Raw genomic sequence first — 25,954 nt, 5'->3', positions numbered from 1 at the left:
GACTGTGTGTACTTGTGTATAAGTGGGGTCTGAGAAGGCATGAGTAGTGATGGGAGAATGAGGTTTTCCATCCATCCATTATCTATACCCGCTTATCCTGAGCAGGGTCACGGGGGGTGCTGGAGCCTATCCCAGCGTGCAAGAGGCAGGAATACACCCTGGACAGGCCGCCAATCTATTGCAGGGCACACACACCATTCACTCACACACTCATACCTATGGGCAATTTAGAGTCTCCAATCAGCATACCAGAATGACGTTTTGTTAACCCCATATTGGGGTGGAACTACAGTACCTCACTCATTGGCTTTAAACAATCAATGTTCCCTCCACACAATGATTTAAAAAGTTTTAAATCAGTGAGTCACTGTTAGTAAATGGTAGCTCTGAATATTTTTTCAAAGCTTCATTCTCCACTCACTAGGCATGAGTGTGTATGTGTATGCACATGTGTTTGTATGTGTGTGTATGTGTCAGTATATTTCAGGTCATGTGTGAGTGTGTGTTTCAGAAAGTCAGAATGGGAGTGTGTTTTGATAGCGTGTGTGCGTGTGTGTATGTGTAGATGCGTGTTTGTGAATGTGTGTGCGTGTATGTGTGCGTTCGTGTGTGTGCGGGTGTGTGTTTGCATGCGTGTGTGTGTGTTTGTGTGTGTGTGTGTGAGTGTGTTTGGGGGAGAGGGAAGTTCCCACACACTAACAGCATTAATTCTCTCCACACTGAGACAGTGCTTTTCTGACAAGGGATTAAACACACAAAAGCTGCCAGTCCAGTCCTCTATGCATCGCCTCAAACTTTTAAAGCAAAAACATTATAAGGCAGTCTGCTGAGGAAATGCTACGGCAGCCATCTCTCACTGTTTTCACTGGCAAACCTTTGTTGACCCTTAAGTGTCAAGTAATTCTGCTTTAGACCAAAGTTTCTCATCCTCCACTAAGCAGAGCAATTTCCCTTCTTTCTTCAGAATGCTGTGCTCTGCCACGTAAATGCAGAAAAAAACATGCGATTGTGTTCTCCCGACTTCAGTCCGCCCAGTTTACTGCATTTCAGTATAATATCTTATACTGAAATGAAATTATGAAATCCGTGTGTAGATGGACGGATACTTCAGTCCACTGATCTTGTAGAAGTAGCAACTTCTTACAAGCTCCAATCTATTCTGGGAACTGTCCTGCTGTTTGTTTTTCACAGTGTTTTCCATGAACTAGTATTCATCTCTCTGCCCATTTCTCAGAAATTTTCCTAACCCCCCAAACTGTGTGTGTGTGCGTATGAGTGTTTCTGCTCCTTAGTGTGGTTATCCGTGTATCATCTGTATTTATAAGGTTGCAAGGCCCTTTTGATGGGCAGAACAGTGAGTTGGGCAGACAGGGGGACTCACTGGACATTTACCCTCAGCCCCTCTCCAGTCTGCTCCCCCTGCTGTCCCTCAGGGGAGGAGGGCTGGCAGCCCCTACCCCCCACCCTGTCCCCCACCTCTTCCTTGGGACTAGGCAGATTCACACCCGCCGAACCCTCTGCACCCTCCAAGGGAGCCTCATCTTCCCCCTCCCGCTCTTCCTCCACCTGGGCTGCATTCAGCTCAGGCTCCACCCCTTCCATCGCAGGCCCTACCCCTGGGCTGACCCTGCTAAGCTGCAGGTGAGTTCTATGGGTCTCTTTGCGATCCCTGTACAGCTGCTGCTCGAAGTTTAGGCCAGATGGCACCAGGGCTTTGAAGTCGGCCTCGAAGGGCAAGGCCAACCCGGCCTGGCTGGCGATCACGTGTGCCACATTCGTGGAGGCCCCGCCCCTGCACACCTCCATTCCGTCAGGCAGCATGGACTTGATCTTGGGAAGCCAGCGCTTCCGTACGCGTCGTGCGTTGGTGCACATGTCCGCTGCAATCACGTTCATCTCGCTCTCCTTGAAGTTGGGGGCGAAGTTTTGACAGTAAACTGCAGCAGTGAAAGAGGAGAGGAGGGGCTTTTAATGTGTGTGTGTGTGTGTGTGTGTGCATGTGTGTGTGTGCATGTCTTAAGCAGAGGCCAGAGGAGACTCACGTTTTACAGCGTTGAGCACACGGCTGTCGAGTGGTTTTCTGCTGGGATCGCAGGTGGAGGAACGTATTCCTGTCCCACAGCTATTAGCTAGTGTGTTCCTGAATGGGACAGTTCCTCCATCAACCACCAGAGACTGCTGCATGTGCCACTTTAGAACCCCCCTCTCCCCTACAGCCCCTACAGTCACACAAACACACACACACACAAAAACACACACACACGTGAAAAAAAAAAAATACATATATACATGTATATATATATATATATATATATATATATATATATATATATATACAAATACACACAATCACACACATACTCACGCGCATACACACACACACACACACACACACACACAGCTCCAATTGGAGCTGCATGCCTGGTTTACCCCAACACAACAAGCCCAGAGCCCGCCCCTCTCTTAGAACCAAACCTTGTCCAGCAGAACCCCACGCCCTTGACTGAGCTGGATGTTCCCCTCACCTGTCAAAGAAGGTGGCCAGAAGTCGGCGCAGTAACACCTTGTGCTTGATTCCAGCACACAGGTGGCAGTTCATGAGCTGGCCCCGGGTCATGAATACGCCAGTGCCTGAGACACACAGGGGCACATCTTACACAGAGGCCTGACAAATACCAGGCTTACTGGACCTAAACTCCCCATTGGGTAGCATTGCTTTGGAATACATCTTCTTTAATTTCGGTGAGGCAAGATAGCCTATATTATTTGTAGTACAGTAACTTGGCCTCATTTTGATATCAATACTTTTAATGGCAGGCCTAGATTTTGCCAGTTTAAATGAATGACTTATAGATAGTGGTTTGTATGTGTGAGTATGTGTATGTTTTTCATGAGATACACATACACACGTACTGCACCACACTAATGCATCACTGCATTGTGTGCACTGTACCACACTGGTCTGCTCAAGAACTTTTGTATCACACTGCGCTGTGCCATACCTCCCACCAGCTCCAGTTTCTCCCCAGGGTCCCCCTCGGTGTAGAGTTTGGGGTGACAGCGGTAACCAATCTGGCTGATGAGGCTGGCTGGCAGTGACACCAGGTCCCGGCGAAGCAGCACGCAGGAGCGGCTCTCCAGCGACAGGGGCATGCCCGACACCTCCAGTTTGTCCTGGACTAAGGGGCGACAGAGTGAGACTAACCAATCACACCATCTCTTATAAACTCTACGGACAATCACACATGATCTGTTAAACTTGAGAACCAACCCCATGGTGTCTCTCACAGGCACATTAATAGCCGGTACAGATGCAAGGCATTGATGCAATCTTGTTTAGTACTGTAGTACTAGTAGTACTGTATGTGTGAGCCATACTTTAGCAAACAGGTTAAAGTTACAGTTGTGAAATATGACAAAGAACACAGGTCTGCCCCCCATCTCCCCGATTCACACAACTCTACAAATGAGTACACTACACACACTAATCCAATATCTCACAGTCACCCTCTGACATCACAAATAATTAGAAAAATGAAGCAGTTCATAGTTAATGAAATGACTCCCTGTCAGAAGAGGTTGGTTGGACATCTTACACTGTTGATATCTTCAGATCAGAAGGAAGATTCATAGCTGGAATAAATACTGACTAGGCTGGGGATATTGTCAACGTGACTGTTCATATTTCCGAAAGGTCGCAGGTTTGATTCCCGGGTAGGACACTGCCGTTGTACCCTTGAGCAAGGTACTTAACCGAAATTGCTTCAGTATATATCCAGCTGTATAAATGGATACAATGTAAAAATGCTATGTAAAAGTTGTGCAAGTCGCTCTGGATAAATGCCTGTAATGCAATGTAATGTAATGTAATACACACAGTAACATTACTATTTTTAACATTCTGGAGCCAACTCATTTTGGCACTCCCAAACTTTTGTCATAAATTTGTTTTCATAAACTCTGGAGTTTTTTGAAAGACGCTTGGTGTGAATGTATTAACCTGATGTTGACTCGTAACAGATAAATATCATTTTGGTATAAACAAGAATGCACAACCTAAATTTAAGCTCCTTGACTACTTCATCTTACACACAGTAACATTACTATTTTTAACATTCTGGAGCCAACTCATTTTGGCACTCCCAAACTTTTGTCATAAATTTGTTTTCATAAACTCTGGAGTTTTTTGAAAGACGCTTGGTGTGAATGTATTAACCTGATGTTGACTCGTAACAGATAAATATCATTTTGGTATAAACAAGAATGCACAACCTAAATTTAAGCTCCTTGACTACTTCATCTTATGGGCTGCAGCATGTCCCTGTGACTGTACGTTCTCACTCTGAGTGATAAACATTTTTTCCTACACATGAACATTTTTTCATGACACATTCTTTCTAACGCCTTCACTTCTTTCCAATTTAAAGTTTACTCTGTGGCTGAAAATAGAACACACTCTACCCTGAACTTCTTGTGAGGTTAACATTCCCTTTAATCAGATGTTGACTGACTTGTTTCAGTTTTTCCTGAGATCCATTGTGTCCAGAGTAAAACTTTTAAAATGATTTTGTCCATTTTACAAGGTTTTATAAATTTCTCTTTCAAGCAGAAAATGTGTGGGAATGTAATTGTTTCTTGTCAATCACATTTTCATTTGTATGGATAGTACTTTGAACTGGATTCACTTGTATGAAAAGTAAAGTTTGATTGATCTTAGATTGTTATTAGTTTTACTAATAACAATTTTAATTTTAATCATTTTACACTGCGGGCATTTAGCAGATGCTCTTATGCAGAGAAACTTACACCACAACTTTTAGAATTTTTTTCAAAGTATCTATTCATATGGCTGGATATATACTAAAGCAATGCTGGTTAAGCACCTTGCTCAAGGTTACAATGGTAGTATCCTACCTGGGAATCAAACCTGCAACCATTAGGTTATAAGACCAGGTCCTTAACCATTTTACTACACTGCACCCCCGGCCCCCCACCCTTCGTAGTTAGCATCGGCGTTGCAATCGGGGGGGTAAAAGCTCATTGGTGTTTTTCTGAAGGACTCACTGGCATATGTGCTGGCAGAGCGGCTATAGAGTTGTCCGTACGCGTCCTCGGCCAAGCTGTCATATGACTCTTCCTCAAACTCCTCATCCTCGTTCTGGTAGGAGGTGGGGCTGTCGGTGGGGGGCAGGCTGGAGGCTCCCGGACTTGAGCCCTCCCCAGGGGTGAGGGGATATGGCTGCAGGCCCCCCACCCCCGTGTAAAACAGTGAGCCACTCCTCTGAGGCCGGGCCCCCATGGCCCCTTCGCCCCGCCTGACCCCGGTCCCCTGCGCCGTCACGGGGGCTTCGGCTGCCTCCTGCTTGATCCTGCGGATGCCTGCCGTTGCCAATGGCGCCGACAGTGACCAGCCAGGAGGGCCCAGGGTGGGTGCCGGGGGGGGGCTGTGGGGCTCAGAACCAGGGTCATCCTGCGCGGTGCTCTGGGAGTCGCAGTGTGGGGAGTTAGCCTTGAACATGAGTTCCATGCCCCTCTCCACGATGTGCTGCACCTGCAGGTACCCCGCCGTGTACATCACCACCAGCTGCTCGCTGGCCGCCATAGTCAGGCGCCCTGTGTAGCAGAAGGACAGGATCTGCGCGAAGCAGGCGGGCGCCACTGACGACGGCAGCTCGAACTGCTCCTTGGAGCTGCCGCTGAACAGGTCGCGGAAGTACAGGCTGCTGGCGGCCAGCACCGAGCGGTGGGCCTGGAAGCTCTGCCCGTTCACCACGATGGAGACGTCACAATGCTGTCCCAGCAGCCTCTGCTCATTCAGGCTGCCCAGCACTGTGCTGCCGAAGTTTGGGATCTCAACCTGCAGGAGCTGGGACATGATTTCACCAGGGACTGGACCAGCTGGGGGGGGATCTGCGGAAGCCAAGAGAAAAGCAGAGGGTGGACAGAGGGGTGGGAGATGAGGGGAGAGTTACTGAGATAGCCAGGTCCACACTCATATAATCACATGAGCACATGCCATCCCCTAATTTCAGTGTCCATTAGACTTTGAATGAGACCTCTGACAGAAGAAAAGTGCAGCATTGACACAAGCATGTCAATGATAAACATCATCCCTGTTGCTACTGCCTCCCATTAATTCCCAGCAGCGTGCTGCTAACTCATGCTCACATGATTAAGCATCACAACCACTATGTGAACTGTGAACGCACCCCCTCCCTCCCCAGAGCTCCTTTTCAACACCCCCATCATTATCACCTCTACCATCATCATCACCTTCATCATCATCATTATCATCCCAACTATCATTACATGTCTCATAAACATCATCCTCATCATCACCACTACCATCATCTTCACCTTTGTTATCATCATCATCACAGCTATCATCACTTTCATCATCATCATCATCACAACTATCATCACTTTCATCATGAACATTATCATCATCATCATCACCATCAACATCACAAGTACCATCATCATCATCATCATAATCACCATACAATCTGACCTGTGGTCCTCAGTTTGTAGGAAGATGTATCGCCAGGCACGGATAATATAGATTTTTCATGTTCATGCACCCCAGAAAATCATACCCAAATCCTCACTTTCTCTCCCTCTCTGTCTCTAACCCTCCTCTCTCTCCAGCTGTTTCTTGCCCCCTTTCTCCCACTCTGTCTATCATTCCTTCTATCCCCAGCTCTGTTTCTCTCTCCTGCTCACTATCTATCTTTCCCTTCCTGTCCAGTTCTGTCTCTTTGTTGCTCACTATCTGTCCCTCCCTCCCTCTCCAGTTTCCCGTCTCTTCTGCTTTCTTTCTATCTCTCCCTCCCTCCCTTTCCTTGTCTTCCTTTCAAGGCTGAAATTAAGAAGTTCTGCAGCTGAGAGCATATCAGTGATGGGGGGTGGTTTGTGTGGAATCAATGCAGCATCTATACATCAGAGAGAGAGAGAGAGAGAGAGAGAGAGTGTGTGAGATAGAGAGAGAGAGTGTGAGAAAGAGAGAGAGAGAGAGATAGAGAGAGAGAGGCTACAGTTACAGCCTGACAAGAGACTGGGAGAAAGGGAGGGGAAGGAAGGAGTCAGTTAAGGACAGAGAGAAAGCTGCCCAACAGAGATGGAAGTGGGTCATATAGCAATGAGACAGAGACAGGTGTGCTAAGATGAGGCTTCACAAGAGCAGGCTTTAGAAACAGTGAGATTACTGACGGCATGCTTATTGAAAGTGAAAATGCCTGCGAGCGTGCGTATCCCTGAAAGTGGTTTTGAGCACCTATTTTTAGTATAGTAATATATGTGTACCTTATTACAGTAATCTATGTGATGTGCATTTGTGTCTGAGTGTGTGCATATGTATGTATGTGTGTTTGTGTGTGTGTGTATTCCCATTCCACTCAGGTGTGTTTCCAACTGAGACACACCAGCTCTAAGACTCTCACCAGTCGTAGCTTAGTGTCAACCCAAGCATACACAACCACCCCAAGACTAGCAATTCATGTCACAAAAAATGCTAAGAACAGACTTGAAAGACATGAGTTTTAAAAAATAAACATAATTGTGTTTAGGAAGGTTCTGATGGTAGGCTAGGGACTGCCACCCTCCTGTTTAAAACTGAATCTCCATCCTCTCCTGCTCCAGAGCACTAAAATGAGTCATGTGCCCACAGCCTCGCCCCCCCCCCCCCCTTTTCTTCCCCCAAGGCTGCTGCCTCTCTACCAATGAGTGCACAACGCTGCAATGCAGTCCCTGCTGCCGCTCAGCATGCTGGGAAAGGAGCCCGTAGACATGTATGTGTGAGGCGTCCGACCACCAGGAGCCGCGGTGCAGGGTGTGATGAGTCAGGCCCGTGGAATAACATGCTAAATATAGACCCTAAAACTACACATCCAGCACCGCTCCGCCGAGTAACACACCCCTGCAAAACTAGACATCGTTCTATAGGAAATTACACATTCCACAAGCAAAAAGTCTTTGTTAAAACTACACCTCACGCTATTTTTCTAAACAACCTGCACCACACACACCCATCCTAAAACTATACACCACAACATCAGTTTTGTGTTGTGTGAATCTTAATTGAGTGTATGAATGATGTGAACTAAATGTGTTTACATGGAGTAGTTACCAGGACCTTTTTTGTGTATGTCTGTGTGTGTTGGGGGGGCTGCACCTCTGAAAATCTTGTTTCTGAACTGCTGTGGAAAAAAGACCAAGATAAGCCATAAAAGATATATTGTGCTAAACGAGGTAAAGCACATACAAAAAGAGAGGGAGAAAGAAATGAAGAGTTGTCTGTGGAATAGCCTCCCTCCCTCTTTATCTGAATGCTGCTGCTGTGCTTACGTCTGACTGCACAGACACAACACATTCCACCCAGGCTCCCTAGAAACAGGGCAGCCAATCAGGGCTCAGGATCTTCTGCCTCACACTGGCTGCAATCTGTACCAGACAGACAGGGGCTCCGAACTCAAATCCAAGAGTGCAGCTGCGTAGGAAAGACAACCTTTTACAGCACTAAGTATTCTCTACCACTTAAATTGTTTTTAAAAATGTCAGTTTTCATTAAGGATCTCCCATCTGCACCAGTTCCCTTTTTTGCTCAGCAGGATCCTCATTAAAATGACACAGGCATTAATCATGCATACCAGTCCAGAGCTATTCACTTGGCTTATGATGCACAGGTGAGTCTGGGCAAAAAACTATTTCAGCTGGAAATCCTGTTGAGGGAGTTGGACTTACGATGCATTCTAATTGACAACTTCCAGATCAGAGTCCACTAGGTCAGCTCCATTGGCCGTGGGGTATCTCTGACCTCCCCTCCCTCACTTTAGCCCTCACAGAGTTACAAGACAGTGTCAGATAGTCTGTATGTGGGAGACTGAGAAATAAATCACTAAATCACACTTCAGGTCACAATTACTTCCACCATCCTGCTAGTCAGACTAAGATCTGTGACTGTGACTTTTTTGGAGCAAGTTAACAAAACAAAAAAGCAAACATTTCTCTGTGGCATTTGTACATGTGAAGGACAACATTAAAATCCAGAATTCCACAGTAAACACTCCGTCTTACCACCTGGCTTGCTTTGACCACGCCCAGGATCACATCAATGTCAAATCAAAGGAGCTGAGAGAGATTCTGCCCGTATCTCTTGCAGTGAGGCACAGTATCTTAGAGTATGCTTTATAGTGACAGGCGCAGTGTATGCAAGCAAAAAAAGCAAAGTCAGGGTGAGCACAAGTGCCTAATTATGTGCTAAACTGCTTCAGAACAAAGGCATCGGGGTCTGCTCCGCCCTGAAATCTACCTTTCCTTCAACACTGGTTGGGTTACAGGCCAGCCAGCCCGTGCAATGCGGCAGTCACCATCTTAGGCTCACAGAGATCAACATGAATAAATAAAGAGTAAGAACCTGATACCGAGATGAAAAATTAATTTTCTGTTTTGGGCAGAAGTTCGATTCTGGCCCGCACCCCAGAGTGAACCACCTCTTTCACTCTTCCAAGCCCACCCCCAGAACACAGGCCGCTTCCAACATCCAGACTTCAGGCAAATTTGCCAGACTACATCAGCAGGCTTTCTGCTCACTCCATCTATAGAAAAAACACCCTGGAGCTGTTTGGTGGATGGAAAGAAAAGCCAAATAAAAGCTTTGTGATTATTTTTGGGAGGGTATTGAACTTGACTTCAGACATGGCGCAGCTGACAACTGTCTGCAGACTACATCTATTACAGGAGCTTGCTTCAGCTTGGAGGGGCACAGAGGCAAGGAGAGGGTGAGAGGAAGTGTGTGAGAAGCTGAGACAGACACTGGAATGTCGTAGTTTCATTTTATAGACAGAAGCAGGGAACAGACTGCTCTCCTGAGGCCGAGTGGTGGTTTCTGTGAGTGAAGAGATTTCATCAGATTTTTTACCCTTTAAGACTGATGCAGCCTCTTATCTTTTCTGTAGACACAGCCCAGCATGGGAAACCCTGCTAAAGAAACTGCTGTGCCTGAGAAAGCTTACTGTGGATGTGTGCAAATGTACATTAATATTCATGGCGATGCATCAAATCAGAACATGTTTAGCATTGTGATGGGCATCGGAGAATCTCAAACGTGAAGCACATGAGGCTGAACATATGAGAATTAAATACGGTATCTGTGTTAATACTCTTCTGATGTGATGTAACTCAGGGTCATAGCAGGTCACTTATTCCAACTCCCCAATTTGAGGGTGTTCACATCCATATTGGGTAATATGTATAGGAACTACAGCCCGTGTTATATAGGCTCCATTTTAGGGGAGCAAAAGTAAATGGACTAATTAATACAATCTGAAACAAGTAATTATATTTAGTACATTCAAGGACTGCCTTAAGTCTGCGACCCATAGACATCACCAGACATTAGTTATCCCACCCTGGTCATGCCTTCAGCAAGTGAACACATGTTCAGTTGGATTCCGAATGGGGGATTGATAGGCCAGGCAAGAATATTCCACTTTTTTGGCCATGGAAAACTGTACAATGACTTTTGAAACATTTGGTTGGATCAGAGAAGATATGTTTTTGTACACTTCAGAATTCATCTTGCTGTTGCTGACAGCAGTTACATCATCAATGAAGACAAGTGAGCCAGTTCCACTGATGAGGGGGTGTTCTTTCGATTGTGAGCAGTTCCTTCCTTTCTCCACTCCATCCTCGTTCAATCACTTTGGTACAGGTTAATACTCATATCATCCCTCCATAAGACTTTGTTCTAAAACTCTACCATTTTTATGCACTCTAATCTATGTTTTTGAGGATTATGCGTGGTTTGCATCTGGCAGTAAACCCTCTGATCGGTTCGACAGTTGAAAAGGGGTTTTTCTTCACAACTGATTCTTATTCTTCAGTCATCCGTGTTCTTCGGTTATCCACTTCTGTGGTCTTTTGTGGCCTACCAGGTTGTTTGTTATTGCTCAGCTCACCAGTGCATCCTTACCAAATGGTTGATTTTTGACACACTCAGGGCTTTTCCTATGTCTCTCTTTTCCATCCCACAATGGCCTGCTTTACTGGCTGTTTTGGGTCCTCATGTTGAGATACAACAAGATTAGGACTCCAATTGCAAATTCCATACCTAGAATCAACACTGGACCTTTTGCAGCTTTATTGTGTTTAAACTAATGATGGAAAGACACAAAACTGACCAAGAAACAGCTGAGCAGCCAATTTCCAATTAGGTTTCCTCACCTAAAATAGCAGGACCTGGTATGAAAGGACTCTAATTCCTACATGGATGACCTGATATGGATGTAAATGTCCTAAAATTAATCTGACAGTTTGCACTAAATCTCATATTCAATGTTTTATTTCAAATCAAATGTGCTGGAGTACAGAACTAAAATGACAAAAATTGTGTCACTGTCCAAATACATTTGCATTTAACTGTATATGGACCGTTTCAGGTATAATTATGGCATTGTGGTTAAAATCCTGGGCTTGCAACCAAATGTTACCAGGCATTACTTTAGATCTGAAGAAGTTGCAATAGTTTATTAATTATAAATGCATTCAAAAATGAAAGGCTCCATGGATTAGACTGTCTGCAAACACTGTTTGAATTACTAGTGCTATAATAATGAATAATGATTAAAAAAACAATTAATAAATGAAACAAAGTATGGGGATAGAAAGTCTCATATGCAGTTCACAGTCTAGCTCTTTTTTCACAGTGTACTCTGAGTATCTCACACACACACACAGCCACACGACTCATATTTAACACTTCCTGCACTAATATTTAATGTTTCCTACTTCAATGTAAAACTACTTCTCTCATTTAAATCGGGCATTGACAGGCTCTCTGTATCAGAAGCCGGACAGCCTGGCCTGGTGGTGCAAGCCCAGAGACATGCCCTTCCTGGGGGTCAGGGGGGGACAGCTGGACAGACTCAGCCACACAGCATCCGCAGTCAGCCTGTCAGTGCGTTTCAGTTCTCTGGAAGTGCAGTGTGTTCTGCATGGGGATAGGGGATGGGAGGGGGCACTTGTGCTGTACAGCACTGCCACTCAACACCATAAAAAGGGAATTTATAAAGCTGCAGCACTCTTCCTTTAAAGGACAAGGCTCTCCACTTCCTATATGAGTCAGCATAACTGCAGAGAGAGAAAGAGTGAGAGAGCAAGAGATACAGCGGGTAAACAAATGAAAAATGACATGTGTACTGCATGCTATATGAGGTATGTATAACTGTTTGTTTATTATTATTATTATTATTATTACTTCAATGACAGGTCTGTGTACTTCCCTTCTCATTATTCTTAATTCTTTTTATTAGCATTTAATTAGCATTATTAATTCATGTATTATTAATGCCAGCAAAGGATATTTATATTATTATCAAGCCAAAAAAGGATTATTGATTTGAATTCAATTGAATTGAAACAGAGAAAGAGACAGAGAGAGAGAGATAGATGGAGGGGGAAGGAAGATTTCTTATCCCCAAACCCTTTGGGCTACTGCCATTAATCATTCATAGAGCAGGGTATTTATTGTAGCTTTAGAGGTGAAGCGCCTTACCCCAGGGTTCCAAAGAAATATACCAATCTGGGCAGTGAATTGTGAGCCCACTACTCCACCCTGCTGTCCCAGAACACTGACATGGCCAAGGGTGTATAATACAATAATTATGAGATGTTCTGAATCATTTTCATATATTTTTCCTTTGTATGTGCCCAGAGTGACTGAGTGATCACCAAGGGATCTGCTGGGCTCACCAAGCCTTACACGTGGGTAGCAGCAAAGGCAACTAATTCTCCTGTTGCTCATATCATGGCTCATCACCATTTTTGCTTGATGTGAATGTTTTTTTGTTTTTTTTCATAATGAAACACAAGAATCCAGTCCACTGTTGTACTTGCAAGTGTTCATTGGTTCCTCATAAACACAACTTGATGAGATCAGCAATCAAAATAAGCTAAAAATTAAGTGTGAATTAACTAATCAAACTGCAATTTAAAGGCAAATTTGCATCCATTTGTATTTTAACAAACCAAATCCTGGCCAAAGAGGTGATTTGCTAATCAGAAATAGAAAAATTTGTGCCTTCGAAACATATGAGAGAAAAAAAACAGTATTATTTTATCACTACAGTCTATGCTTTCTTTCCACATTGATTTATGAAAAATGCACACCATTTCATTGATTCACAACGGCAGCAGATACATAATTTACTAATTTGCTGCTTTGAAGTCTCTTTAACCCTGTAAGGTAGTTTCCAGGCCACTTTTAGCTGTGATGCATTTAAATGAGTCAGCCACCAGTAAAAGAAAGTTTAGCCTTAGCAAGCCTGTGTGGATGAAAGGTAATCTTTTTGTTTTCTTATTAAAGTGGTCCTAAGTGTTAACTGCCCCCTCTGGTCACATGTTTTCTGTTACACCTGGCAATAATGTTGGCTATTATCTCACAAAAACTCTCTCTATGGCCCACAAATTATGTGACCCAATGCCAAATCTGTAGTCCTTACATAAAGATGAAACTTAAGATGTCTTGCTGTGGGAGCAATTTTTTAAATGATTTCCCACAGAAACAAATAAGACTCCCACAAACATGTCCATGCGTAAACCATTTAGGACCTCCAATTCCAAATCTAGGGGGCACCATCACTGTCTGTAGCTGAAGGATGTTCCTCACACTGCTCAGTGTATGCATGTGCTCTCTCTCTCTCTCTCTCTCTCTGCTTATCTCTGTCACACACACTAACAAAGATCATTAACATCCCTTTCTTGATTGTCCGCTATGCAATGATCCAATCTATTCAGTGGATAGAAATACCCCTGCAGCCCAAAAGTACCTTTCCCTCTTTGGGTGTGTAGTGCAGTCATGCGTTAGTCATACGTTCTTTGCCAGGCAACACACAGCATTTTCCTGCTGAAACTGCTCAGCAATGATAGTGGCTCTTTATCCTGATATTTCAAGCAAAAAACGATGCACCATGAATCATGACTCTACACCAGATGGGATATATTGTATACGAGACAGACCTTAGTGGGTGGAGGGGTACTGGTCTGTACAAACAGTACAGAATAAGAATCTAAACTGTGAAAAAATTACAGAATAAATAATACCCCCATTTGGCTTGGCTATGTTACTGCCTCCTGTTTTATATTGTTTATATGCTTATTGTTTATATAGTGTGTATATGTATCTGTGTGTATATGTATGTGTATGTATATGGATATGTGGGCACTCTTGTTAAGGGACTGTAAGGGAGGGAATATTCACTGTTTCTTTGCAGCTCAAATAGTAATGTGTGGTAGAGTGAGTCACTGTGTATTTGAACTGATGTCTAACTGTAAAACCCATGCTAGTATATGCTGCCATATATACAGTACAAGCCAAAGGTATTAGGCCACCTGTGTTTTTTATTTATTTTTTAAACCTTAGGTAGAGAATTCAGTTAATATATGTGCGTTTATTGAATGATGAACCAAAGTATACATTTTTTTTCAATTTCTACCTATAATAACATAAAAAGGGGAGTTGTACTTAAAAAAATAATCTTTCCTCAAAATAGCCACCATTGGCTGTAATTACAATTAAACCAATTATTGAAAATCTATCCAATCATTTTGCAAACTGGGGGTGGGAGGGAGGCAGAGGGGTAATTAAATTGAGTAAAATATTATTATTAAACCGCACGTAGCCTAATACTGTTGGCCTGTGCTGTAAATAAAATACACCACAAGCCAATGGTATTTCTTTGATTTCATTAAAGCTACAAGAAATAAAGCAAAGAAGAAGGCATTTGGCTTAGCGATCAGCTTTAATGTACGGGGCCAGGGAATCATGTTGTGGCAAGGTTTTGCAAAGAATTTGCAAAGAAGCGTAAGACTTCCAGGTGGAGTGTTTAGTACATACTCTGAAGGGTCCAGCTGATAGGCAGTAATGCTAACAGGAAAAAAACAGGAAGATCAAGAGGCAATGGACAAATATCTTGTGGTGTCTAGCAAAAGAGACCATTGTAAAATTGCACCACAAATACAAGAAGAACTGATTATAGCTAGAGAGAAACCAGTTTCCCTGAATACAATAAAAGGGCAACTATGATCGGCTGGTCTAAAAATGATGTGCATCTGCCTTTTCCCAATCCTTCTGGTCCAGTGTTGATGTCTACGTTTATTCTAAGCAAAATAAATCTTCTTGTTATTGTAAATAGAAATGTGGAAAAAATGGTTGTACTTTGGTTTATAATTCAATAAATGTGCACATATTTACTGAATTCTTCTCTACCTAAAGACTACAGGTGGCCTAATACTTTTGACCTGTACTGTATACTGTAACTTATACTGCCATATACATTCATTTTCCTTAATTTTTTAAAACAAAATATGGAAGTGCTGGAATGACTGGATGTGTTCAGTCATGATTTCATTTATCACTGCGAAACACCAAAAATAAAATACCCCCCCCCCAAAAAAAAGAGACCTAAATTAAATAATATTTTAAGAAAATATTCAAGTAAACAGAACTTTCCATTATTCTTTGATGTTAAATACCACAGGCACAGCCATACTCTTAAACAGCACTTAAGCCCCACAGCCAGAATGAAAATGACACCAGAGGTGGATTTCCCTCCTTGTTCTGAAGCGCCTCACACACAGTCTGGCCACATGAAACAGGAAATAGAAACAGTGAAAGTAATAATGAAGTCCCCGTAATGACTGCCACTCCCCCCTGGAGCCAGCATGAGCACATGCTCTGATCTCCACATGAGACCAAACCACCCGAAATAAATAAATGAAATGATTCTGCCATAGATTTATTTCAGCATGTGAATTCAATTCAAAGTGCAGGTGTAACCAGTTAAAGCAACGATGGAGTTTTTCAGGGCTAAAAAAATGGAATGTTCTTGACTGGGTAATTTAATCACCTAAACATGGCATGGCAGAGCATTGCCAGAGAAAATACCCAGCACCCCGTGATGTCTATGGGTCGCAGACTTCAGGCAGTCATAGAATGCAAAGGATTTCCAACTTAGTATTAAATTTGATGAATTTACTTGATATTACGTTAATTTGTCCAATTACTTATGTCCCCCTAAAATAGAGGGGACTACATATAAAAAGGCTGTAATTCTTACACAGATCACCCAATATGAATACTGAAAACCCTCAAATTAAAGCTGGCAGTCAGTGTTTTATCAAATCAAATGTGCTAGAGTACAGAGCCAAAACAACAAAAAAATTATGTTACTGTCCATATATTTACAAACCACACTGTATATACAGTATGTACCAAAGAGTTTTACACCCATTCAAGAGACAGGAGATAAGGGGCCAGTCTCATGTAAGTCACAGATTAGGAACCAACATACTGATCCATACACAAAGTCACAATGTATGCATACAATGGCAGAACATTAAGTCTAGATTTAGAACTTTCAATTCATACTGATATGGCACACCAGCTAATGGCACACCTGTGAAAACTTTGATCACGGTTTATTAATATTCTTGTAAACCTGCTAGTGTGACACAAAACTACATTTTCACATTTCCCACAGTCTAATACAATAAAAATAAAACAAATAAAATCCAATATCAAGCACAAAAATGGGATTGTGAGGAAAAGATAACAGACTTAACACCAACCCTGTGAGGGAGAAGCTACAGTAGCAGCCTAACAGGGTGGGTGGTGATAAAACCTTAACTGTGGCTTTATTATGAATCTCTCTTATTCTCTGTGACATTCTGCACCAAATTTATATAACATGAATCCAATGGCATGCATCTAGCCCTAATGTTTTCAGAGAAGACAATTCAGACACTGTTTTCTACGGGGAGACTGAATGACAGACAACAACATTAAAGTAGAAAGATTTCTATAAGAAAATAAGCAAACGAACACATCAAAAATTTGGCAAACACTAAAAAATACAAACATGAAGTTACATAACAAAGACCCACTTTATCAGTGCTACAAAGAAATTTAAGAAATAAATTTTAAAAGAGATTTGAGATTCTAACAGGGCACATGTGAAAAAAAGCACATTCACAGTGAACATCAGGCAACTGAGACAGAGAGTAACCCCATGTAGGGGAATCGCAGTGCAAATTTTCCACACCATCTTCAACTGAGAAGAGGATGGGGGGATACATCTGGCAATCTGTTTCTGCATACTGCAATGGGAAGCTTTCTTATTGTTATTTGATGCTATATTCATGTCCTATTATTCCATTTGTGGTGCTATAGTAGCAGTAATGTAGCTATATCGAGAGAGAGAGAGAGAGAAATCTGTATGGGTGCTAAGAGAGAGAGAGAATATTTCCTGATGCACCACACGGCCACAGCCTTACTCAAGGGAACAAAAAAGTGTGACATTCAAGCATTCAATGTAAAAATGCAATCCATAATCCATTGATCCACACTGCTGCACCACACCAGTGGTACTGCACATCTGGCCTCAAGATATGCAGTTAAAGAAAAGCATTTGGTGCCTGTTCCCTCAGGATCTGGGAATGAGAAAGTGGCCAGTGAGGCAGTCTTGTTTACATGCCTCACATGCAGCACTGTCCAAGAGCACAAGACTGCAACAGATCTGGGGTCTAATTAGCTGCAAGGACAAGGAACACTCAAATAGTTTAATAAATGAAGGAAGAAAATATGGCCTGTCCTGGTTCACCTCCTTGGGTGAAAGACAAATCCTTTGCAGAAGCGATTTGGATGAGACATACTGCAATTTTCGAAACGCTTTACTTCAAACAAGCAATTAAAAGGTTGAGACAGAAGTAGATGCATATGCGTAACTAATGAGGAAGGAATGGAGGAAAGATTCTGCAAATGTATGTAAATCACAATGACAAGTCACAACTCACAAAGAGTGATGCTGTACAGAAATTTGTGATAACATCAATAAATAGCTTGTAGCGATGGAAATAGCAAATAAGTAGCAAACCAAAATAAGGTAAATTATACTAACTGAACCTTTAACCAAATCTTACAGTAAATAGTAATAACTTTTTAACATTCCATACAAAATTCCATTCCATTACAAAATACTATTTATGATTTACATCTGGTCAAAATATATTCGAATCAAACATATGCACTGGGAGGTTTCAACGTCAAACCTGATCAATGTTACAGCAGAATGACAGTGGAGTGAAAGAAGACATTCAAATTCTTTTGAAAACTATCCACTGCCCTCTCTTGCATGTTTCCTTGCATTGTGTTCAGAAGGAATTAAGGAAACAAAGCAAGGTAAGAAAACAAATAAACCTTACAAAGAATTTAAGCGCAGCCCATATTAAACAGGACCGGCCCAAATGTCCACGGCAACCTCCCTAACCCCCATCTTTATGTCATGCCAGGCTGTACAGTTCCTCTCACTCTGCCTACACAGTAACTGGTGGGGTAGAGTCGAGGAGAAATGCAGCGCTCAGATGAAGCAGGGGGAATCGTCAGAGTTACAGACAGATTTGTTATGCAAAGCATGTCTGTCTAGCGCTAGGCAAATTGACAATCAGCTCAAGACCTTACACTGTTTTTTTTCCACTTTCCTTAGACTCGAGCCAGATGCTGCAGAAATCTGAGAATAAGTGAGGGTGCTTGAGTGTTAATGTTTGTGTATGTTTCTATGCGTATGCGTGCGCAGGTTTGCATGTCCATGTCTAAGTCTGTGTATGTGCATCTGTATGTGCTAGTGTGAACATGCACATGTCAGTGTACATCTGCATGTGAGTGACCAACCGTGTGCTTGTGTATGTGCATGAGCGTTTGTATGTTCCTGTGTATGTGTGTGTTTCATATGTATGTGTGTATGTGTGTGAGAGACAGAGAGATAGAGAGAGAGGCAGAGGCAGACAGAGAGAGAAAGAGAGAGAGAGACAAAGAGAGAGAGTCAGAGAGAGATTGAGAAACTCAGTGACACTGATCCATGAATAATGAGACTGAGGGAAGATACATACTGATCACAGCAGAGCTGTGAATGTGGCTACACCCCAGGCTTCAGCAATGGGGCTGTTCCCCAAAACTAACACATATTTAACTTATATATCATATGATCGATTTAGTCCCACTGCATATAAAGAAACAGATGCAAAAAACATGAAAATAGCAACACATTTCACACATGAAATAGCAAGTTCTCCTAATACAGAAGAGAGGATTAATTAACCCCATTAGAAAAGCATTTCAGACTTTAAAAAAAAACTTAATTATTAGCCAGAATAGATGAATACATATTTAATTCCTTATCTTTAAGAGAGTGCATTCTTGTAACCTAATTATTTCATGTCATGTATTGAACCTGCTGATCAAGAGCCCAGGGACTTTTTCAAAGGGTCTGTTCCTCATAGGAAAAGCTGAGTCACTGATCTTTGTGACCCTATATGACTCATCCCAGACTCAGACTGTCCATCCGATCCACACAGAGGCCCATCTGTCCCTCCAGGCACACCAATCAGCACACCTGCCCAGTTTCTTGTGTGAGCTTTTTGTCTAGGTGACAGACAGACTTTGAGGATAAAAGCATATTCAAGATTATCAGGTTCAATGTATGATGTGAAATATGATATCAGCTTCTAGAGACTTCCCTGATCATTTTTCATTCTTTACTCCTCCCTTTGGCCACTGAATCTACACGCAAATTCCTTATTAGAGCACTGAAATGCGTGAATTGCTGATACGAATAATTTCAAACGATGATCACTGATTTAACATGCACATCAAAGCATTTCTGTACAGTATGCAGATGTGAAATGCACTCATTTGAACAGGATTTCATAAGAAAAACTAAATAGAAATAAATTATATTTGCAGTTCATTCTCACGTTTTATTATCCTAAAGTCCAGCAGCACAACACTAAAGTCAAAGTAAGGCTATGTTTTGAGAACACTGTCTTTTCAGAGTCCTTCACATTAATTGCTTAAGGCAGAAAAGTACGAGTCGTACACAGTGAAATGTTCAATGTTCCGCATAAAATCAGCTCTTACAGAGTTTATATGAGTCCACTATGGCCAGAGTGGACTTATACAGACTCCGTTCGTGTAGAATGAACACTGGACATTTTACTCAGTAGGACTGGCATCTATCTCAACTACGATAGTCAACCCAAAATATTTCTTTAAGTTCTGATTTATAAAAAATTTAAATTGCTTTCTATTGTTTACAAGTAGCTGCACTGATATAATTTAGTTAACGTCTTCATTCACGAGTTGTAGCTACACCTTACAATCATTTCTACTTCTTTTTTTGTTTTTGACTCCATCAACGTAGGGAAGATGTTCCGAATTAATAGTGCTTTATTTTGACCGTAGGTGCGAATGTACGCGTTGTCTTTTATGTGTTCAAGTATTTCCCACAGAGACCTACCTTGTTCGTGCATCACGTTGGATAGTACTATAATCACATTTTAATTTGGACTGAATACAAATTTGGTGGTTGAGCGGTCCCTGAGAAAATCCAATCCTCTTAAACCCATTCTTGGACAATCGAAATGCAGTAAAATCACATATTCTAGCAATGCACCCAATAACACCTGACATTCCACTTATACGAAGAGGTTAAGTTAACTTTTGATCGTACTACAAATATATTTGATAGTAGTTAAAATCGTTTAGGTTTTCAGGGCATACTGATTTCGATCGTGTCTCTGTTCTGTGTGTGTACGACAGGGACTCGTGCGTGTATGACGTTTCCATGAACTTGTGAGCGACAGTCTGAGTACACTATACCAGTGTAAAACGTAAACACTAATTCGTTTCACCGTCATGAATATCATCCGAAAAATCACAATATCCCTTCTTTACAGATGAACATTACAGCAAGTGTTTAATTTCTGCTTTGGACAGGCATCACATAAGTCCCCCGCTTTTTATGGCCACGAATAAAGTTGCTTTATCAAATCAATGTCAAACGAGGAAACACCGCAGAGCAGACCTAATGCAAAGAACAATGGGCTGCGCGTATCTGTCGTTAAACAAATAATAGATCAACATATTTGAACAATCCCGTTCATATATTTTAAATGTATATTTATTATTCTTAAATCGCTCAATTTGCATTAAAATTAAACTATAATCAAGGTAAAACGTTAAACAATATAGATTCCGCGTGATGCAGTTCTGAAAAGAAATTACCCGTTATGTCTTTCCTCCATAAAAGCAGACAGCTCTCGTCCTTGGCGTTCCGATATTTCTTCGGATGCAATCACGCGAAGTTGTGGAGTCTGAAATTCCTAGGGCCCTACTCTTGTTTGCGGGCTTGCCTGATCTCTCACTCTCTCTCTCTGCCTATTTGTCTGTCGGTTCCCCTGTCCAGGAAGTGAGTGCATTTAGTAAGAACGGCAGCTGAACTACGCTCTCTCGGACATCACTTCGAATTTTAAAGGAAAACACTCAATGTCCTCAAGCAGTATTGCGGAAACAAGAATAAGTAATATATCTTTCTTAAGATAGGCTACGGCATTATATAGTACCTGCACTGAAATACGTAGTAGAAGTGGACTATGGAATCCAAAAATAAGAAGCCTGCCAAAATCGACATTATGCATTCAATAAAAAGCTCAAATAGCCTATGCTCCATCAGCCATCTGATAAAGTAATAGATCAGTAGGCAGTAGGTAGGTACTGCGTGGTGATGATGATAGGTGGTAAGATAACATTTGCACAACTCAAAATAATTTAAATGTTGTGTAAACAAGTGATGTGAGTAAATGGGTTTCTGAAAGTTACTTGTAAAAAAAAAAAATTTAGTAGGCCCAATACACATAAGTTGGTCATCTTATTGGGAGCAATTCACTGTTCAACTGATTGATTAACTTTATCAATTAAATTGATTTGTTTTATTCAGAAAGTTTTGTACCATATCCAACACAGATATTCGAGTACAGCTGTTAAACAATTTGAATGAATATTACATTAACAAAAACACACCTCCAACAACAAATTTCTTTCACTCAGAAATTGTAGCAGTTATAAGCAATATATTGTCTATGTTCATTTGAGAGACCGATGCTAACAAAACAGGCAGAATGATTATTTCTGTCTTTTCATTAACACAGACATAACTCCAATAGTGAATGTCTTCCATGGGTAGTTTGTTGCAGATAAAATCCATGGTATGTGTCAATGAAAGCAATGGCTTATGGCTGATCTTATGAGAGCTTATGGGATTCATCTATTTTAATTTGCTCAGTGCTCATCTGTGATGTCATGTACAGTTGAGGCCAAAAGATTACATACACCTAAGCTAAAGACATCCAAACTCAATTTTTCACAACTCCACACATTTCATGTTATACCATACATTTCCCGTGTTAATTCAATTAAGGTATGTACTTTATTTCCACAAGAGGTAATTTCAAAATAATAGCTAAAAGATTTATTTTAGCTTTTATGCACTATATCAGATTTTCAGTGGGTCAAAAGTTTACATACACTTTTATTAGTATTTGGTGGCATTGCCTTTTAATTGTCTAACTTGAATCATATGCTTGGGGTGGCCTTCCACAAGCTTCTCACAATACTTCGCTGGAATGTTTGCCCATTCCTCCTGACAGAACTGGTGTAACTCAGTTAGGTTTTTGGGCCTCCTTGCCCGGACATGCTTTTTCAGTTCAGTCCACAAATTTTCTTTGGGATTCAGGTCAGGGCTTTGTGATGGCCAGTCCAATACTTTCAGATCTATAGATGAAATGCAATATTAGAAAAAGGGAACCTGAGTAAACACAAAACATTTTTAAAATGATTTCATTTATTTAATGAAAAAGTTATCAAACACCCACATTTCCCATGTGAAAAAGTTATTGCCCCCTTGAACTTAATAACTGGTTGCACTACTTTTAGCAGCAATAACTGCTACCATATGTGTCCTATAATTTGATATCAGTCTTTCACATTGGTGTGGAAGAATTTTAGCCCTTTTTTTTTTTTTTTGAAGAACTGTTTTAATTCAGACGAATTGATGCTTGTTTCAGGTCCTACCACAGCATCTCTATTGGGTTCATGTCAACCTTTCAGATGTTAATTTGCTCTTGTGTTTTGGATTATTGTCTTGTTGCATAACTCAGTAATGCTTCAGCTTCAGTTCAATTTTTTTTTGGTACAGAGCAGAATTAATTGTTCCTTCAGTAATGGCAAGTTGTTCAGGTCCCAAGGCAACAAAGCATCCTCACACCATCACACATCCACCACCATGTTTGACTATTGGTATGATGTTCTTTTTATGAAATGCTGTATTTGCTATGTGCGACAAGCATTAATGTTTCTCTTGGTTAGCAGTGGTTTCCATCTTGATACTCTCCCATGAATCCCATTTTTTCCCATTCTCTTTCATATTGTGAGTTCATGAACACTGACCTTAGCCGAAGCTAGATATGCCTGCAGTTCTTTAGATGTTCTTCTGGGTTTTTTGTGACTTTCTGGATGAGCTGTCGCTGCACCTTTGGAGAAAATTTGGCAGGCCGGCCTTTCCTGGGAAGATTCACCACAGTTCCAAGTGTTCTCCATTTGAAGATAATGGCTGTCACTGTTGTTCAGTGGAGTCCCAGAGCCTTAGAAATGGCTTTGTTAGACATATGTTTCAATAACTTTTTTGCATCTCTTCAGGAATTTCTTTTGATCATGGCCTACTGTAGTGTGCTCGTAGAAACTTTGTGGTGACTACTTCACTCTGATGGTAAGGTTCAGTATGAGTGGAATTTTGATTCAGCTGGGCTGGCTGCAAACAGGCCTGGCTATGTTCTATCAGCTGAATTTAATTATCCATTTAATTTGGTTAATTGGTTGATTGAGTAGGGAAATTGCTTGGATGTTAGTTGCTGCCACCTATTTAAATATAAATGGATCTCAACAAAAACACTTTTTAAACAAACAAAAATGGCAAGTTGCTCATGGATACAGAGCACTGTCTATAAGCCATTAATTAAACCTTATAAATCTAGGTCTATCTTTAAAAGTACTGATTTCAACTTTCCAACTTACAACAAACAATACTGGCTATCTTATCTCACACACGTTAAAAAGTTCTATTCCAAAGCAATGCTACACAATGTTTTCTAAATTACACTACATGGCCACAAGTATGTGGACACCTGACATTCAACATTTCATCCGAAATTTTCAGTATTAATACAGAGTTGGTCTAGCTTTTCATGCTATAACAACCTCCACTCTTCTGGGAAGGCAACTATACTATTATACTAGATGTTGGAGCATTGCTGCAGGGATTTGTTTCCATTCAGCTGGAAGAGGATTAGTGAGGTCAGGCACTGATTGTGCAATTAGGCCGGGCTTGCAGTTGGCTTTCCAGTTGATCCGAAAGGTGTTGAATGGGGTTGAGATCAGGACTCTCTGCCACACTGTTCTCAAAATAAAACATTTCTATATGGACCTGGCTGTACGCCTGGGGGCACTGTCATGCTGAATCAGGAAAGGGCCTTCCCCAGGCTGTAGGGGAAACACAGAATTGTCTAGATGTGATTATATGCTGTAGCATTAAGATTTGCCTTCACTGGAACTAAGGGGCCTAGCCCAAACAATGAAAACCAGCCCCTGACCAAGGGGTGTCCAGTTACTTACCATCTGAAGATAATGTGGTCATTCAAACTAATGTGTCATATCAATGTGTCAAATAACAAAAAATGGCTCATGGAAGGAGACAAAATTTAAAAGAATGTTTTAAACAGCTGACAAAAACTTACACTCCAGAAATCATTTGTTTCCACTCAGTTGTCAAGTAAATTTTACAAAAATGTTCAAGTTCTTGACATAAAATAAATACAGATTTTAACCAAATATAAAATAGGTACTGCAGATAGAATGCTTCTTTATCTCCATGGGGACATTTTTAGCAGCACATAACATTCACATTTACAAACAAACATTTATAGCCAGAAACAAAAAATTATAAAGAAATACACATAAAAATGACTAATATTTTGGCCTATTAAATGAATATTTAATCTTAAAAACCAATCCAGACATTTGTTTGCTCTATCTGCTGCTTTGAGTGTATGAAAATGACATCATGAATAAAATTCATCATCATTATTATTATTATTTCATTTATATGTTTCATTTGTTTAAATTTTTGTAAATGTGAATGTTATATGTTGCCAGAAAAATTACCCTATGGGTATGATAATGTATTCTCTGTAGTTATGCTTTGGCGAGGCTGCATGCCCCATACCTACACCGAGAGTTTGGCACTTATTGGGTTTCCTACAGAAGTAACACAATGACCACAGACTATATTATACAGCTGTAAAAGCAACATTTTTGCAAATCTTTGGGCAATTATTATTAGATAGAAAGCTAGCTAGCTTCCATTCCACACAGAACCAAGGTGGTAACCACAAAGCTTTACAATGCCTTTTGCCTGTGCATTAGAGTGTTCCGCAATTGGCTACTTTGATTAGATTTTGTTATTGGTCATTGGCAGATACAAGCTAAATGTCCAATGGGGAGAATTATTGATTGTGGGAGTGTAGCAATTGTGATGATGTAATCGGCAGGAAAAAGAGAAAAGAGAAGAAATGCAAAATAACACAAGTTTGGGGCTTTATTGTGTGGACCTGTGAAATTGTTTGTGAATTCTTTCTGTTTACATGAGGTCAAAAAGTAGAGACGTTTATGTTTTTAAGGGCAGAGAGTCTGTGGTCATTGGTGATATTTTTGTCGGAAACCCTGAGAAGTGCCAACATCTCAGTGCTGTATAAGTATGGGGCATACAGCCTCACCAAGCCATAACTTGGTTGGATGGCATACATGCTATCCCAGATTTAAATTCTGAATACCCACCCTCACATTTTTAAAACTTTTCTGTACCACACAGAAATTCACCACATACTGTACATCAGAAGCATGAGATCTTTTCATGGACTCATTTCAGCCAACTCCACATGCAATCCCATAATTCAATGCAACAACGAGGACACCTTTGCTCAGCCCTAGTTTGTAGTAATGCATAGTTTGCATAAT

At 41.3% G+C, this 25,954-nt stretch overlaps 1 protein-coding gene across 2 annotated transcripts; it reads right to left on the bottom strand.

Moving 5' to 3' along the window:
- Positions 1 to 551: 551 nt before the first annotated feature.
- On the bottom strand, positions 552 to 21,560 carry LOC118207045 (nucleus accumbens-associated protein 2). Of its 2 annotated transcripts, none has more exons than XM_035380322.1 (6): positions 21,113 to 21,560; positions 5,065 to 5,910; positions 3,003 to 3,179; positions 2,526 to 2,631; positions 2,043 to 2,140; positions 552 to 1,937 (listed from the first exon to the last, which is right to left on the bottom strand). In XM_035380322.1, exons 2-6 carry the CDS (start codon positions 5,873 to 5,875, stop codon positions 1,378 to 1,380), a joined length of 1,752 nt encoding a protein of 583 aa, XP_035236213.1. In that variant the 5' UTR covers positions 5,876 to 5,910; positions 21,113 to 21,560; the 3' UTR covers positions 552 to 1,377. The 2 variants fall into 2 exon arrangements, with proteins under 2 accessions (XP_035236213.1, XP_035236214.1); XM_035380323.1 differs by lacking the exon at positions 21,113 to 21,560 and adding an exon at positions 6,512 to 6,964.
- Positions 21,561 to 25,954: the final 4,394 nt, after the last annotated feature.

The sequence above is a fragment of the Anguilla anguilla genome, chromosome 10 (genome assembly GCF_013347855.1).
Source record: "Anguilla anguilla isolate fAngAng1 chromosome 10, fAngAng1.pri, whole genome shotgun sequence".
In the NCBI taxonomy this organism is placed as follows: Eukaryota; Metazoa; Chordata; class Actinopteri; order Anguilliformes; family Anguillidae; genus Anguilla; species Anguilla anguilla.
This window is presented reverse-complemented; position numbering and strand designations above follow the sequence as displayed.